This window comes from Balaenoptera acutorostrata, chromosome 1 (assembly GCF_949987535.1).
Source record: "Balaenoptera acutorostrata chromosome 1, mBalAcu1.1, whole genome shotgun sequence".
In the NCBI taxonomy this organism is placed as follows: domain Eukaryota; kingdom Metazoa; phylum Chordata; class Mammalia; order Artiodactyla; family Balaenopteridae; genus Balaenoptera; species Balaenoptera acutorostrata.
In genome coordinates, this window is record NC_080064.1 from 176114680 (window position 1) to 176132163 (window position 17484).

A 17484-nucleotide genomic window follows, 5' to 3' on the forward strand; every position below is an offset into this window, starting at 1 on the left:
TGGCCAGAAGTCCCCTGGGGGACGAAATCACCCCTGATTGGGAACCCCAGTGTTTAACATAAGTCATTTTTTTTTTAATGAAAAATAACTATTTTCCACAACAAAAAATATTGAGAGAAAAGTATCTCCTTAATAGAAGACAGCTGATTCTCATATCTATTCTGTCTTCAGTCATTTGTTTTGAAGAAACAATATGAAGAAGATCCAGCCGCTTGCAGATATATAGTTGGAAAAAGATGTATTTTTAAAGCCTTCAGATAATTTGGTATATTCTTTGATACTGTACCAAAAGTCTGCATGTGCTAGTTTCTTAAATTAGTTAAAATGGAATTCTAAATCATATCAATGAACTTGTAATAAATACTATGTTAAATTAATACCCATTGATCTGTTATGCATACTGAGTAGATCTTTTTACCTGTACCTGACTTTATAATATTATACATTGGTCATTTGGAAAGTATTGGTTCACATTTCTTTAGACAGTGTCAAAAACTCACTTTTGTTAGTATCACCACCAGTCTTACCAGAAAAGTCTTTTAAGTGTTGAGAAGTTGTCAAGTTCACAATAGAAGGTAGAAGTTTTCCAAAAATCCTGATATTTTTAGCTTGATGGCTTGAATTTTATCATTGGCAACAAATAACTTTAGAGTGATTTTCCTTGAAGTGACAGGCTCACTTTGTTCATTTTTGAAAGAATGACTGTGTCAGTTGTACATTCAAATAACGATGGTGTTCGATGAAAAAAGTGTTTCAAATAAAGATGGTGTTCTATGAAAAAAATGACTTAACCGCCAAGTCACAAGTGCTTTTCCTTAACACAGCCATATTTCAGTATGTAAAAGTGCTTAATGCATACTTTCCACTTATTCAGAATATTAAAAAGAAGGACCAAGGTTTAAGAACACTATTAATTTTTACTCTTTTATCAAGGATGTTCTTAAAGCAGATTTTTAACTGCAAGTGGCAGTGAATAATTGAATGACTTCTAATTCAGTTTGGTACCACTGCCTTGATTCATGCTCAGAAACCAGCAGTTTTACCCACTTTTGCTTTTATACATCCATAGCAAATGTCACACAATGTGAAGGGCAGGTAGTGTCTTAGTATTCTTATAAAAGCAGTTTTGACCTCTTGGGCCTCCTGAAGGAGGGGATAGGGGAGAATCCCAGAGGCCTGCAGACCACATTTAGAGAACCGCTGTTCAAATGAGCGCAGTGTATTAGTGTGGTGAAATTTTAAATTAAAAAGCCTGGTTTCTTTTAAAATAAAAAGACAATTACATTTTTAACTCAAACTATTTAAAAGAGACAAGAAGAAATACACAATAAGAATATAAAGAACTAAAGAGAAAAAAACGGGAAAAAACCATGAATCTCATATTCACATTGATTGAAGTTAGAAGAATTTATTGCCCACCACCACTGCTTTATAAAATGTTCTTGCATATTCCAGTGTGAGGTTAGAGGAGTGAAAATATATTGGTTTACTAGCATTGCCTGTTAGGGAGGGTCAGTGCTTATAGAGGCAACTCTGGCTGGTTGTTGTAGAAAAGATTTCACGGAACTTGATGTGCTGAGTAAAAATAGGTCAGGAAAAAAAAAAAATAGGTCAGGAAACCTTTCTAAGGGTGGAATCCAGGAGAAGAATTTATAAAACTGTTTGCTTTGTTGAAGGTTAAGCTTCCTCTACCCCTCTCTCTACTCCTAGCAGATATTTTACTAAGATAGTAACTCCTGAATTAATTTTTTAAATGCACATTCTTATTTTATAGAGATGCAGATAGATCCTTGGATATTTTTGATGAGAGATTACATCCACTCACAGTAAGTGTCAGTTTTATTGAAGTGGTATTTTTCTCTTATACAGTTGTGTTTATTTCATGCTGATTTGCTTTGAAATTAAGTACTAGAAGAAAATTACTTCCTCCAGCTCGAAGTCAAATTCATCTTCCTTTAAGTCTTCTTCCCCACGCCATGTTGTGTCTAGTCATTTTCCCGAAGGCGTGTTGTATAAGGGGTTGATGGATATGAACCGAGTTGCACTTTGTATGAATAGTGAGCAGGTAAGTAAACATACCCAAGTAACAGAAAATGTATCTTTTTAAAGGATGATTTTCCATAGCATCAAACAATATAAATATTTGTAAATAAACCTAATATGATAAGGCCTCTAAGAAGAAAATTAGAAAACTGTTTAAATTTTAAACGAATTAAAATGACAAAGTTTTAAAATTCACTTCTTCGGGTGCTCTGTAGCCACACGTGGCTGGCGACTGCTGTACAGGACAGCACATTCTTCGAGCCTTATGGTTACAGGACACTGGAAATGTGTTTTCAAAGTTGATGACAGAAAAGTATGACATATGGTGATCAGCAAGACTTTTGAGCCTAAAAATATTGGGTTGGCCAAAAAGTTTGTTTGGTTAGTGAATATATTGTTTAATAAAATGCTTGGTGAAAATGAAAACTGTGTCTTTTATTTTTACTTAAAACCAAATGAACTTTTTGGCCAACCCAATAGTTTACATTTGGTTAGAATTCTGTGGGGAGGAACGTGGAAATACATAAATTTTCTGCGGTTGTGCCTGTATTTTTCTTTAATGAATGGTGGTGAGTACTGGATCACTGTGGTATTTTAGGATCCCATTGTTTATATTTAAAAGACTACAAGACATGTCACCCAACCAAAATTATTTTAAGGGGCACGTGGGCCCAAGTGTGAAGACTGCTATCTTAAGGGTACTTTTAAGTATTTTTCTTCCATGGATACATAAATTGCATTTTTTCTCCTTTCAGCGAGAAAAGGTTCCAGAGGAATACTTCGAGCATGATCCTGAACACAAAGTCATTTACAGATTTGTTTATACTCTTTGTAGTGCCACACATCTAACTGCTGAAACTGCAGTAATAACTTTGGTAAGATATTTTTTCTTTCGTAAAGCATCTGTAGAAATTTCTGTCTTGTACACATGGTATGGTCCTGTTTTTCCCAAATGAAAGTAGGTTCCTGAAATGATCATTAGAACTTTATTAAGAGAAACCTATCAAAAGAAAGTAAAGTATACACATTTGAGCTTTAATAATCATTATGATTTAAAATGTTGCCATTGCTTTTCTCATCACAAAACAATTGCTATTAAAGGCAGCAGGAGAGATTTCTGGTTTCTCCTTCCACACCTGAGGGGACACATGCACGCACAGTGCACACACGCACACACAGACGACGCATGTTGTGGTGGTAGGGCGGGGCAATAACTGAACGCTCTGGTCCACAGGCAGAAACAGGTTCCGGGTAGTTTGAAGCTGAGTCCCAGACTGTACTGCCTAGGCAGTTCTGATGTGTGTCCTGATTGAGAACTACTGCCCTCAGTTCTCTGTTCCTTGGATAATGGATAATGGTGTTAACCATCCCTGCTGTCCTCTTATTGCCTGCATGTGAAGTTGCCCAGGACTAGGGTGCCAGTAGGACTTCAGAAGGCTTTACTCTAGTTAGCCTGCTAAGCTACAGCTGTGTAAGGACCTTTTTGTCATCCATTCCTAATTCCTGTGGTAAGATTTTATCATTTGAATAATAAATCATATTCAAGTGAGAGGTAGTTGGGATTGTTTTACTCCTCCCTATAGCAAACCTGTAGGGGGGAAAGTCAGCTGCGTGGTCTGCAGGGAAGGAATACTTAGGCCACTCACTGCCTGCTCCTATCAAGGCAGAATTTAGGACAGGAGGCTTGTCCTTTTGAAAAGAGACCCCTCAGTGGGTACTGGATCAGACACAGGCCTTTTCTTGGAGCTACAGGCCACTTGGAGTGCTTAGCACATGCTTGAGAGAGGCAGGAATGGTGCTTGCATATGGAGAGCTAGGAAATGCAGGAAGGAGAGTGTTTGGGTTGGAAGAGGGGCATTTCTTTGTAGACAAGTTAAGCTTGATGTACCTGCGAGACAGCAGAATGGCAGTGTCTAGTAATCATTTGAATATATGGGATTGGAGCATGAATCTGAGCTAGAGGGAGGGAATTAAGTGTAGCTGTTCAAATGCAGAGAAAGTATGTAAAATAAAAAGTGGGTAGAAGATAGATCTGTAGGGACTGTCAGCACTTAAGGGACAGATCCCCAGAGGAGTGGCTACAGTGGTAGGAAACCCAGCAGAGAACCCTAAGAGACACCAGGAGAGGTTCAAGAAGGAGAGTATGGTCCAAACGCTAAATGCTACCAAGAAGTTGCTCATGTCATAAATAACATGTCACTGAATACCTACTCTGTGTCACTTTTCTACATGTGGGGGGTGGAGGAGAGAACAAGTTGGATAAATAAAGTTCTTGCCTTTATGGAGCAAGTGTGGAAGACGTAAATTTTTTTTTTTTTTTTTTTTTTTAATCGGAGTACAGTTGATTTACAGTGTTGTGCTAGTTTCAGGTGTATAGCAAAGTATAAGTGTTTTTTTTTAATGAGTGTTTTTTAAAAGATGACTATTTCAAGTAGTGGTAAAAACCATGAAGAGAAAGCAAGGTAAAGGGATAAAGTGATTAGAGGGGCTTACTAGAAAGCTCAGGAAGAGCCTCTTTAAAGAGGTAATGTTTGAACCCAGGACGTGGCTGAACTGAGGAAGATCAGGTACGCTGGCATTACGGGCAGAGGGGACAAGTGCAAGGCTCTGAGACAGGAACTTGTTCTGTGTGTTCAAGGAAAAGCAAGGTGGCCATTGTGATCCGAGCGGGGAATGAGGGAAAGAGCATAGGTGATGAGGTCACGGAAGGACAAGGCCGTACCGCACAGGGCCTCGTAACTTGCAGGCCACGGGAAGAAGGTATTTGTTTGATGGGAAACCTCTGGCAGATCTGGAGCAGGCGCATAAAGTACTCTTAATTTAAGAGGCTCTCCTGGCTGCTTTGGGGAGAACAGACTGTAGTCTGTTGGGAGGCAGAGAAGTTAGGCAGTGGCAGCGATACAAGTCAGAAGTGACAGACAGAAAAGCGGTCAGGGTACCAGTGAAGGTAGAGATAACAAGAAGTTCTAACAGATTGGAGCAGGATACACTCAAGTGCAGGTGTTTGGTCTCAGCGACTGGGCGTGTGGCAGTGCTCTTTCATTTCTGAGGGGAAGGCCTGGGGAGTGGAGCTCTGGGACGAAGAGCTCTGGGTGGTTTGTGTGAAGGCACCGGTGACCACGGCAAGAGTAGTCTCTGTAGAGTGGTAGCAGCAGGAGGCTGACTGAAGTGGGTTAAGGAGAGGATGGGAGATGAGGAGCTGGCCTCAGCCCTGAGGACGCCGTCGAGGGGCAGTGGGGGACAGGCTGGGGACATGGAAGCATTCACACTGCAGGAAGCCTCTGACAGAGAGGGAGAAGTTGTTCAAAAAGAGACTAACTGTGGGCACAGTGCTCTGCAGAAGTGAGGTGGGATCAACTGCATTCATAGGAGAGTTAGCTTCAGTGAAAAGAAAGAAATCTCGCTTCCTCCGAGACAGGAGGGCAAGTGGGATAAATGAATATCGGCACGTGTACCAAGTTTGCCAGTACAAAGGTGAGAGGAAGTTGAGAGATTGCCAGTGTCGTTTCAGTGCCTCTGATTAGTCCCATAAAGTAGAGAGTTGAACCTTGCGGGGAGAGTCGTTCTTAGGGTACTAGAGAGTGCTGAGTTCTCTGGGGAATGGGAGCCGAATTTCACTAAGAACATATAATCTCAATACCCGTGTTTGAAAACACAGTAGAGTTTGGAGGGCATGGGCGAATCTGAGCTGTCAATCTGATAACCCATCAGAGAGTAAACAGACTCTTTAAAACTGGACATTTTTCTTTTTGTCAAATGGCATATACACTCTTCTACAGAGGTAACAACAAATCACAGCTTACCTCTCTAATCTTTGCTCAGCTGTTAACTCCATCCAGTTCTTTGTAGGGTAGACATTTGATACATGTAAAAGAAACCATGAAATCATCTCACAAACCGGCAGGTTTAGAGGAGCCCCAGGGATACAGACACAGGCAGGTCTTCCCACCTTAAAACCAAAAGAATTGACTAAGCTGCAGATTATGTAAGACAGAAATGAATAATGAAATGATAATGGAGATGTGAAAAATTGGGGATATGAAAAGGACTACCCTTTGTATGCATGTGTGTTCCTTAAAAAGGCACTAAAATATGGGAATACTTGACAGCTAGCTGTCAAGCCCCTTTGGACTGCCTGTCCTGCTGTGCCACGCAGCAGCCACTGGGAGGCTCTCTTGACCACCAGTTTTTATCTTCAAGTTCATGCCACAGAAGGACTGGGGACTCTGAAGAGAAGGTAAAGATGTGCTCAGTCTGACCAGAATTTTACACACTCAAGCGTTATGTAAAATCGCCATGCAACCACCACCAGTCTTGTAGTTAACATTGCACGTGATAGGCACTCAAGCATTTACTGAACAGTTGAAGTCGACACTGGGCTGTATGTGCTGCCCTTGACAAGTGGGAAGGTAATAATACCATGCGTGTCTTTAGAATGCCCTTTGCTCAGATGTCCTTTCATTCCTGTGACCAAAATTGGGTTGGAAATTCACACGGGCAGAGTAGAAATATCAGACTAACAGAAATATCTGACTTACAACTGTGACCTGGCCTCTGGCCTTGGCTTGGCTGAGCAAAGTCTTTGTAGAACCTAGGAATAAAAGGGGTGTCAAAAAGAGATGAAATCTGTCATTCCTAACAATTCTTATCACAGCACTTAAACTGAACTAAAATCAAAGATCAGTGCTCTACTTTTGCAGGTTTACTTAGAAAGGCTTTTAACTTATGCTGAGATCGACATTTGCCCCACTAACTGGAAAAGAATTGTTTTGGGAACCATTCTTCTTGTCTCCGAGCTTTGGGACGATCAGGCTGTATGGGATGTGGTCTACTGCCAGATCCTCAAGGACATTACAGCTGAGGACATGTGAGTTTGTAAGGTTACCGTGAACTTTCTAACCATTTTCCAATACCTCATTTGCTCTCATAAAGTTTACATTTTTAAGAAATGTTACATTTTAAGAAAGGTTACCTTGTGCAGAGAGCTGAAATAGACATAAAATTACAGACTTCTTTCCATCTAGCTGTAGTATAACAATTTGTATTTCCCCTCATTAATTGGTAGGTCTTGATGTGTTATTGTTGTAATATTCTGCTCGATAAATTGAAATTATTTTTCTGGTGGTTTTTGCCAAACATTTTACAAGCTCACTACCAGAACAACATGGTACAGTCAGTAACTTGACAGCTTTCTTAAAGCTGTCTACCAGGTCCAGTCCATTTTTAAGGGGCACATGCCTGGTCTTTGAAGCAAGTGGCCACTGTTAAGGTCTTAGGGCCTCTAGACTACTGACAGGTTATAATTTCAACCTGAGTCACACATTGTGTATTTGCTTTTGCTGGTCTTTTTCTCCTTTTGATCTGAGGTTCTGTTGTTACAGAAACTATGATGTACAGGTAGCCACATATAAAGGTTTCAGATCCCTGTGTTCCTGTCTCCTCCCCTAAAGTCTGCTGAGTTAGGAAACACCTACCTCTCAGGTAGTCCGGGAAGCATCCCTGGGGCCTCACCCAGGGCACTCAGCAAACACAGCGGCACTTTGTGGGGCCTTGAGTTAACTAGGCAGGTTCTGCTCACAGATGGCACGCTCACATTGGCATGAAACGCCAGGCTTCCAATCTGGCTCTGGTGAAGGGCCCCAAGGGTGGGAAGCAGGATGAGCCAGAGAGGTAATTCCAGCAGACTCTCGAAGTGCCCGCTTGACAGTGAACCTGTCTTTGTGGGTGGCCTTCAGGAAAATGGGAAAGGACACCTCTTGATTATATTGGACAGCAGAGGCCGATCAAGATGGCAGGCAGGGGCAAGAGTTTGTTTTTGTTACCTTTGCCCCTTACTCGAGATAATTCACAATTACCAAAGTGCATATTTACAGCTGAAGCGAGGAAAGTTGTGACTAAGAGAAGGGACCAGTGACTGTCAGTAGCTGTCAAAGTGGCTTTTGGTGAAAATGCCCACTTTGGTGATCATGTAAACCAGGTGGTCATGGTGATATTGCTGGTAGCAATCTTAGCGAACAGTGTAACAGCAGATAATGAACTTGAAATGAATAGAAGTACTTTTGGAAGTTGCAGAAACTAAAGTGACGTTGACCAACACTATCATCAGTCTTTAAACTGGTCCCTTGAAGGAAGGAAAATTTGTAATCGTGAACACCATCCCTGCCATGATGGCAGCTGAAATTTTCCCAGAATCTGCAACTGAGCTGACTGGGGCTCTGGTTCCAGGTACAACATCCGAGAACATGCAGGGAAACGTGTGGGTGTTCACAGACATTGAGCCCAGGAGCATTGGCGGCACTGTCCGGCTATGAAGAAACTAATTCTAAACAACGCTTTTCTGTGTAGAACGGAGAATCACCAGGAGTTATGTTTATAATAGGCTGCTTTTGTTTATGATCTTTGGGAGTTGGAAAGCATTACAACAAAGTGTTTAATACACATTTGTTTCATCCCTCTGCTGTTGACTACTATTTGTAATGGTCTCATTTTGAGTCTGAATTGAAAAATTGCTGTCTATCAGCTTTTCCTTAAAACTTTCTAACATCTCTGTGTCTTGTTAAATATATATTTCCCTTCAAAAGAGTAAGTTAAACTGAGCAGCTGCTGTTCAGACAGTTTGCTGCGCCTGGAAGTGGTAGGCTCTTCAGCCACCTAGCCATTTAAAAACAGCAAAAAACACAGAAGATGCATATTCTGTAGGCATAATGCTTTTCTTCAGTGATTAAAGCTCTATTAATAGACATGTTAATCCTATGAAGTACTGTATTTCCACACAATTAAAATGTATTAGTGGAGAAAATATAAAAGGGATAGTGAAGTGCATTTATTCCTGTAGTAAATTAAGTCCTGATTAGCTGATTATCAAAACATTATCTGATTTACATTTCTATAGACTTCTGGCCGTATGAACAGGAAATTAATTTTGGAAGTAGGTTCAGTTAGGTTTAAAGTTCAACAAATGAGAAACCTCATTTCTGCTCATACTCTGCTCTCCATACAGGAGAACAAGGAGCATTTGTTGATTTATCCAATGGATAAAATATTAACACTTTAAAACCAAGAAACCAAATGTATTGTAAAATAAGCCACTTGCATGTTTGTTTGGGTATTTATCATTTTTATATAATCAACTCTCTAAAGTGATTGCTGTGGAAAGTGGTAAGATTTACTCTAATTTTATATTTATTTACTTAAACATTTGGCAAGCAAATGGCTGGATATGGTCATATAGCAGAAGCCTGCTCCCAGCACTCTACTTTCCCACTTCATTGAATTCGCCCTCTGTGGGCGTGTGCAGTCTGTCCTGGCAAGGGGCGGTAGGTCTGAACATTCTGGGCTGCTCTCCTAACACCGGGGGAAACAACTGCTCTATCAGAGGTCGTATCGTAAAGTGGGTTTAGTCTAGCTGAGACATAATCTTACTGCCTTCCTAAGCTTAAAAAGTGCATCCTGTCCTGTCATGGTGACGACAACTCACCCTAGTAAGGTTTTAAGGTGAACAGAAACTTGGATTATGCCCTTTGACACAGCCCCATGCACGGGGTGGGGGTGGGGGGATTCCCTTTCCCATCGAATGTAGCTTATTTATTTATTTACTTGAGATGAATCCTTGTTGCCTCAAGAGTTTTCCCCCCTCAGAGATAATAGCAGTGGCTCTCGAGGGATCCATTTGTTGCCGTGGTGATGTGCCCACGCCTTGTGTTGTTGGCTCGTCTCCACCTCAGTGAGCCCCTTCCTGTCCTCAGCCCGGTGCAAATGTCTGCAAGTTCTTCAGAGCTAATAAACAGCATCCATCATTCCTTTCATCTGATCACTATAGCGGGGCCTTGTGAGTGAGTGTGGAGCATGAATCGTACAGCTGCACTAATGGAACTCTGAAGAATGAGCCCCTGAGTCAGCAGCATGAGTGCATAAGAGGGCCATAACCTCTTCCCCCTTGTCCCAGACTCAAAGTGCTGGGACGCAGAAAGGACCACAAATAGCTGTACCTTGTTTGAACATTAGGGTATTAATCCAGCTGGGTAGCCATTATTTGTTTCAAAACAGTATTTAGAGCCATCCTAGTAGCTCAGAATGGTATTTTTGAAGATAGCCCAGTTGACTAAAATTGTCCTATGTTGGTTTTGTCTTCTCCTCCTCCCCCAGGAATGAGATGGAAAGGCACGTCCTGGAGCTACTTCATTTGGACATTATTGTTCCTTTCAGTGTGTATGTCAAACACTACTTTGACCTTCGCTCCTTAGCAGATGACAACAACCTGAATGTTCTATTCACTCCTCTTAGCAAAGAAAGAGCACAGAGCTTAAAGGTAAGGCTGTGAAATCACTAACTGGGGTTTTCTGTCAGCCACCGAAGCCACATCTGTAGCTAAATTATATTAAGCAGTGATTAGGAAAATGGAAAGCTGTTAACAGTTTGAAGAGCTTATTGACCCGTTGGCATCATATTTCCTGTGTCTTTTATGGTTTATACAGGGATCCCACATTATAAAAAAAAAAATTGTCTCTTCTGTAACCATAATTCAGAATACTTTAAATCATATTTAATCTGTTCTTAATGGTTTTCCATTTGAACCTCTACACTTACATATAACCATACATGAATAATTTCTTAAAATTGTATCCCTAATCATATGTACCTACATAATCTACTTACCACTCTTAACTGTCTTTTTTTTTTTTAACAATTGATGTTTTGGACTATTTCTACTGTCTTGATATATTTAATAAATAAATAAATGTATTTATTTATTTATGGCTGCATTGGGTCTTCGCCGCTGCACGCGGGCTTTCTCTAGCTGCGGTGGGCGGGGGCTGCTCTTCATTGCGGTGCGCAGGCTTCTCATTGCAGTGGCTGCCCTTGTTGCAGAGCACGGGCTCTAGAGCGCAGGGTCAGTAGTTGTGGCGCACGGGCTTAGTTGCTCCTCGGCATGTGGGATCTTCCCGGACCAGGGCTCAAACCCGTGTCCCCTGCATTGGCAGGCGGATTCTTAACCACTGCGCCACCAGGGAATTCCCTCTTAATTGTTTTTTACTCAGCTTGCAGTTTGTGTGTGTGTGTGTGTGTGTGTGTGTGTGTGTGTGTATGTGTATCACAGTTCAGTCCCATGAGTTTATTAGACAAAGCATCCGTGGCTAACCTGAGAGACCTATACTTGGAAGGTATAATGTGGATTCAGATACTGGCTGTAGAAAGTACATGAGTTTTTAATATAAATGGTAACGTACATGGAACAAAGTAATACTTATGGCTTATGATTTTTGGTGGGTATACAGCAAAATTCACAACTGAAATGAACACATTTAAAATTGATACTTTCTGTGGTACCTTGGTGGTACTTTAGAATAAGATGTTTTTCTACCATAATTTATGTGCAAGTGAAATAGCACCTTTCAGCGCTTGTCATTAGACCTCTCCTACCTTCAGCACATACCTACCTGATTAAAATTTTCTTAGAGTATGTAATAACTAATGAAAACTGAATAGAAGTTGAATAGCTGAGTAAACACTGATTTTGCCCAAGTGTATGTCCATTACGTTTAAGGATCACGTGTGTAGGTAACAGATGATATTGCTATTAGGAGCCTATCATTAGGAACCCAATTTTTAAGTAACTCTAAGTTATTAGGGCAAGTTACCCCTTGCCCCAGCAATCTAATCATAGCCCTTAAAGGTTATTACCTTAGGGAATTGTCAGTTAGTGTAGATATCAGCTATCCAAAGTAGCAGTAACTATGAACTATCTAAACGAATGTAGATGTGTGGCTTATCAATGATGCTTTTTTTGTTTTTTTAAGGTCCGAACATTTTTTTTTCCCCCTAATTATACTTATGTTCTACCTGATTGACTTTCCTAGGCCATTTCCAGATTGTGTGACGACGAATACAAAGACGTGTGTAGAGCTGCTATGAGAAGGTCTTTCAGCGCTGATAATTTCATTGGTATTCGGCGCTCCAATGCCATCCTCTCTTAAGGGAGAAGTGAGGGGTTGTAACATCATAAACCCCTCGAAACAAGGACTGGAGAAATAGCACCTCTCCTGCTCAGAAACCAGCAAAGTTAGTATTTTCACCTTAAAGAAAGACATTGAATTCAAGAGACTCATGGACAAGCGAAGATTATGCTCATAGGAAAGAACGGGACCTCGTCAATGTAACACGCTCTTCTGTCCTTTTTATTGTAAACAGAGTTACAAAAACCACTCCAAAGCTAAAAACTCCCAATCCATGCACAGATATCTGCTCCCAATCTACACACAGATATCTGATACCTGAGAACTATCTGAGGTTTTTTAATTAATAGCTTAAATTTTTAGACTTTAAAGACACTAACTATATAACTTCTATGTTTTTCTTGCCTCACTGTCCCATACTGCTGCATATTCCTTTAGAATCAGTGCAGTATTACCATCAAAAAATGGGACTCCAAAAAACAAAAAAAAAAAAAAAAAAAAGAAAAAAACAAAAAAAAAACAAAAAAAACAAAAAAAAGAAAAAAACAAAAAAAACACAAAAAAACAAAAAAACAAAAAAAACAAAAAAAAAGAATAAAAAAACAAAAAAAAGAAAAAAACAAAAAAAAACAAAAAAAAGAAAAAAACAAAAAAAACAAAAAAAGAAAAAAACAATAAAAACAAAAAAACAAAAAAAACAAAAAAAAGAAAAAAAAACAAAGAAAAGAAAAAAACAAAAAAAACAAAAAAAAGAAAAAAAACAAAGAAAAGAAAAAAACAAAAAAAAGAAAAAAAAACAAAAAAAAGAAAAAAAAACAATAAAAAGAAAAAAAACAAAAAAAACAAAAAAAGAAAAAACAAAAAAAGAAAAAAAACAAAAAACAAAAAAACAAAAAAAACAAAAAAAAGAAAAAAACAAAAAAAAAGAAAAAACAAAAAAAAACAAAAAAAAGAAAAAACAAAAAACAAAAAAAAGAAAAAACAAAAAAACAAAAAAAGAAAAAAACAAAAAAGAAACAAAAAAAAGAAAAAACAAACAAACAAACAAACAAAAAACAAACAAAAAACAAAAAAAAAAAACATGGGACTCCTAACAACTCATAAAGCCAAACTTCGGAACAGACTGTTGTAGCATCGTTAGGTTTTGCAGGGTTCTTCCTCCCTACTATATCATTGAAGCTGCTAGTCATTATTGGCAATCAATTTAAACCAAAAAGCTGCTGAATAACACATGTCATCCAAATTCTTTGCAGGCAGTACTTATTAGCATATTAGCATGCTTGCGATCATAAACAGAGAAAGTAGGTTATTTCCTTCTATTGGGTCCGTGCTGCATTTCTTGTTAACTATAATGGTGCTTCTGATTTTGTGATGATTTTCCTCTTTGTTCTATACTTGTATTAAAGGATATTTTCATAATTCCAGCCAACATGGTGGTCCAGTAACTAACAAGCCAGTGATGAAATAGAAGGTGTCCCAAAAGTCTTACAACAATTTTAAGCTTTAATATAGTGTGCTTGGATACTCCAGAACACTGTCGCAGAAGTATAAATGCTAGACTGGCAAAACATCACTTGAAACTTTAATCGAATTTCTTCTAAACTCATTTACTTTTGTACATTTTAAACATTAAGCTTTTATTTTTTTATTTTTTATTTTTTTAAATTAATGAATTTATTTAATGGCGTGTTGGGTCGTTTCTGTGTGAGGGCTTTCTCTAGTTGTGGCAAGCGGGGGCCACTCTTCATCGCGGTGCGTGGGCCTCTCACTGTCGCAGGCTCTCTTGTTGGGGACACAGGTTCGAGCCCTGGCTTGGGAAGGCCCGTGAGCCACAATTACTGAGCCTGCGCGTCTGGAGCCTGTGCTCCGCAACAAGAGAGGCCGCGATAATGAGAGGCCCGCGCACCACGATGAAGAGTGGCCCCCACTTGCCACAACTAGAGAAAGCCCTCGCACAGAAACGAAGACCCAACACAGCCATAAATAAATAAATACATAAATTGTAAAAAATAAAAAATAAAACAATAAACGCTTAACGTTTAAAATTTACAAAACTAAATGAGTTTAGAAGAAATTCGATTAAACTTTCAAATGATGTTTTGTAAGTTTGTGGCATTTATACTTCTACAAGTATCAAAGCTTAAAATTGCACTAAGACTTGAGGGGATACCTCCCCTCCTCTTTTTAAAATAGTCCTTTGCAAGGCTGGGCTGCTTACCTGCTTGATCACCTAAGTTTCTTTTTTCTAGATTTGGTAAAGGAATTATGAACAACAGTGTTAATTCACATGTAATAAATTGAAAGGAACTGGACCCTAATAGTAGGGACAGGAGAGTAAGTGATACGAAACAGCTTTTCTATCCTGTGTGTTAACCTGGCTGTAGGTGTCTCACTTCAAGTTCTATTTAAGAGGAAACATATAAACCTTAGGAACCCTTAACCTCAGGCTTTAAAAGGCAGGGAGGTCCAGTAATCAGTCTTTTTGGAGATTGGTAACAATGTCACCTAAACTTGAAATATTAAAAAAAAAAAAGTGTTCTCAACTATGTGAAATCTTTCTCCTCCTACCTTCTCAAATGTAATCCTAGGAATTTTGCCTGTAAACAAAGCATTTCTGGGCCAGAAGTACTTTCTCTCTTTATCGCAAGGCTTCACATTATACTGAGTGCTGCAGGTTCCATCATTTTTAAGGGACAGAGACATAAATGATAAATTATGGTATATAAAATACTACAATCTACCACCTCAAAAAATATTGTTTATGGAGTTTGGAGCTTGGAAATTCAAGTACTGATTGCAGTTTTATTTTGAAAAGAATGCTACAACTTATGTGGTTTTGCTTCCTCATGTTTATATTAAAAGAAAAGCTAATAAACTCTATTGTAATTAAAATATATGGCTACTGTGTTTGTAACACTTCTCACTATTCACATAACATTACAACTCTGCCTAACTCAAATGTTTTCAGTCAGCTCTGATAGTCGGGCCTTAAAGCATTTTCAAACTAACCATTCATAAGTTGTTTTGACCCCTGCCTTTAGCTAAGATGTAGACATTTATTTCTCCAGCTTACGCTCTTTTCAACCTGAAGATAATCTAGTACACTTAAAATCACTGGCTACAGTGCTCAGTGGCATAATGCATTAGATGGCATTTTTGAATTGTTTGTTATGGTGCCAAGATGGAAATGCACATTGAAAGATAAAAGTAGGTAAATACACAGAGAAAGGAATTACAGGAATACTGTAGAATCAGAACTTGTTGTTTGAGGGTTTCAAGCAATTGAACAGGAAAGAAAATGGAAGAACAGGAAGCAGTAGCATTGTGGTTGCTGTTAAGAGGGTGACTTTTACACAAGCCCCGGAATTTGACGTTAACCTGCTATTTCACTTCACATGCAGGTGGAAATACACCAGATCGCTGAAGTTTCTTTTAGACCCTAGCCACCGCACTTGAGCAATATCCCAGCAGTCCTGATAGTATTGCCGTCGTATTTCATCCACCTTAGTTCCCTTCCTGAGGTCACATCTTTAACTTTGTTCTTGTTAAGTTGCTGATGAGGAGAAATGATCTGATTTAGTACAGAAGGGGAAAAAAATCTATCACAAGTCACTGTTTATATCAATAGTTTGCACCGCGTAGTAATATGCCAGTTACTAAGCAGAAATGCTGACATATCTCGAGTGGTCGAAGGTTTAAAAAAAAAAAATTGGGGGTAGGAACATTGGGCATGACTGTAGCTTCAAGAACAAGTTGGTAGAATAAGGGGAATCGCTAAAAATTGCTTTTCCCCTTCAGCTTTAATTCTAGAGGCAATACAGCCATTTTAATAAATGGGAAATTGAGGCAACTTAAGGTAAAAATTTAAACATCACAAAGTAGGTTCTCCAACAAATATGGGGCATGGAAACTAGTTATTAAGAGGGTGGCAACTATGGCATTTTTTTCCAGATTTTTATACCGAGGAAGGGTTTGTTCCCTAAAGTAGTAAGACTATAAAAGAATATCTGACTACCTGAACTCAAATTTTACTTTTTCGCTTTTTAAAAAAAATTGTTTTTCTCTATTGGAATACTGACATCTGTGCAATTTTAACTCTGGTATACCGTGAACTGAACTTGATTCTTTACAAGGAAAAGACAAAAGTTTGAAATGTATGTTTGAACCAAATTAAATTGCCATTTTTGTATGTTAAATTCATGTGGTTGACCCTAAGACAACTTCTTAGGGCCCAGTGTTTCTGGTTAAGAGAAATTTTTTCCACCCTGTATCAGATTCCATCATGACCCTATTCTTTCACATTTACTCCTAATGTACCCTGTATGCCCATTATTGAAATTCAACAGCACTAAATCCTAGTTTTACAACAGGTCAAATTTCATTTCTTAGTTTTCCCATTCTATAAAATATACCATTCCTTGATTTTTGAAAAATGCTGAAGCCAGTATTTACTGGAAAACAATTCACTCTGTATTCAGCTTATGCAATGTTTTTGGAAATGTTTACCTATAGCGTGTAGGTTAGCTAAAATCTTTCATCACCCAAGACTTCTCTCTAACCACATGTAAAATGACTACGACTGTTCCCTCACCCAGAAGCCGCATTCTTGAGTATAGAGCTATTTGGTAAAGCACTTGACAGCTGGTAGGGGCTCTACCAGGGGTAAGTGCTAATTTCTATGCAGAATCTGTAGATTACACCCAGCATCTATCAAGTTAAGGATTAGATCACCTAAAATCTTAACTGTTAGCCACTCACCAGCCTGGCCAGCCTGACACCGTGCCAGCAAGAATACAAAAGATCTAGGAGCCCTTCAGAGACACCTGGTCCCTTGTACACAGGTGCAATCTGTTTGGCTTCTGAGGCAATTTCCACTAGTCCATTTTAAATGGGTTTGGCAGATAACATGTACTTCATGTGAAAGAAATGTTATGAATACCAGTTTATGGTTTAGGATCTCTAACATGCAGAAAGAACCAGGAAAGTGAAGTAGTATAGAAATGAAGAGAAATCCAGAGTCAAATGAAGAGGTTAATGTTCTTTAAAAAAAAAAAAAAAAAAAAGGAACAGGTTAGGTGATTACTTAACTGCTGTGAGGGCAGCTAAATAATTTGAATGTGATTAGAGAAAGTCAGTGACAGCCTCAGGACCTAAGGTCCTCAAGAATATGTTGATCTCTACTTCAAGACCTCAAATTACTCTGCCAGCTTTTCCTTACAACGTCTATTCCTTCATCTTACCGTTCTCAATTCTACTGACCTTTACTTCTAGCTCCCCAGATGGTGGCCCTTGATCTCCTCACTGTGGGAACCGACTCTTCCAAACGCAGGGCGTCAGTGTTTTGTCCACCTCCCACTGCCCTCTCTCAACAAGGTCATCTCAGCTTCACCCTTTGACTCTCTGCTCGTGTCCAATGTGGCAGTGCTTGATGTTGGTTACTACTGTGAGCCATTTCTAAAACACTATCACCAGGTTCCAGGAAATACAG

At 39.1% G+C, this 17484-nt stretch overlaps 1 protein-coding gene and 1 long non-coding RNA gene across 15 annotated transcripts in view; one reads left to right on the forward strand and one right to left on the reverse strand.

The window, feature by feature from the left end:
• The window catches only part of LOC102999060 (cyclin-Y-like protein 1), a 785789-nt gene that overhangs the window by 308364 nt on the left and 459941 nt on the right, over positions 1-17484 (forward strand). For 7 of the 10 annotated variants that reach the window (XM_057541124.1, XM_057541111.1, XM_057541117.1 and 4 more), the window contains 5 exons: positions 1775-1826; positions 2799-2918; positions 6744-6910; positions 10189-10351; positions 11901-12039. The exons of the other annotated variants lie outside the window; for them this stretch is intronic. In XM_057541124.1, coding sequence (XP_057397107.1) covers positions 1775-1826; positions 2799-2918; positions 6744-6910; positions 10189-10351; positions 11901-12017 — 619 coding nt within the window. In that variant the 3' untranslated portion in view covers positions 12018-12039. Of the gene's footprint in view, positions 1-1774; positions 1827-2798; positions 2919-6743; positions 6911-10188; positions 10352-11900; positions 12040-17484 lie in introns of those variants that run through there. 10 annotated transcript variants of the gene reach the window in all.
• On the reverse strand, positions 1822-15416 carry LOC130707305 (uncharacterized). 5 transcript variants are annotated; one of them, XR_009007203.1, is made up of 5 exons: positions 14438-15416; positions 7518-7772; positions 6582-6634; positions 5847-6269; positions 1822-3009 (listed from the first exon to the last, which is right to left on the reverse strand). It is a non-coding gene; the product is annotated as an uncharacterized LOC130707305 (long non-coding RNA). The 5 variants fall into 5 exon arrangements; XR_009007200.1 differs by lacking the exon at positions 14438-15416 and adding an exon at positions 11884-12010; XR_009007201.1 differs by lacking the exons at positions 6582-6634; positions 14438-15416 and adding an exon at positions 11884-12010.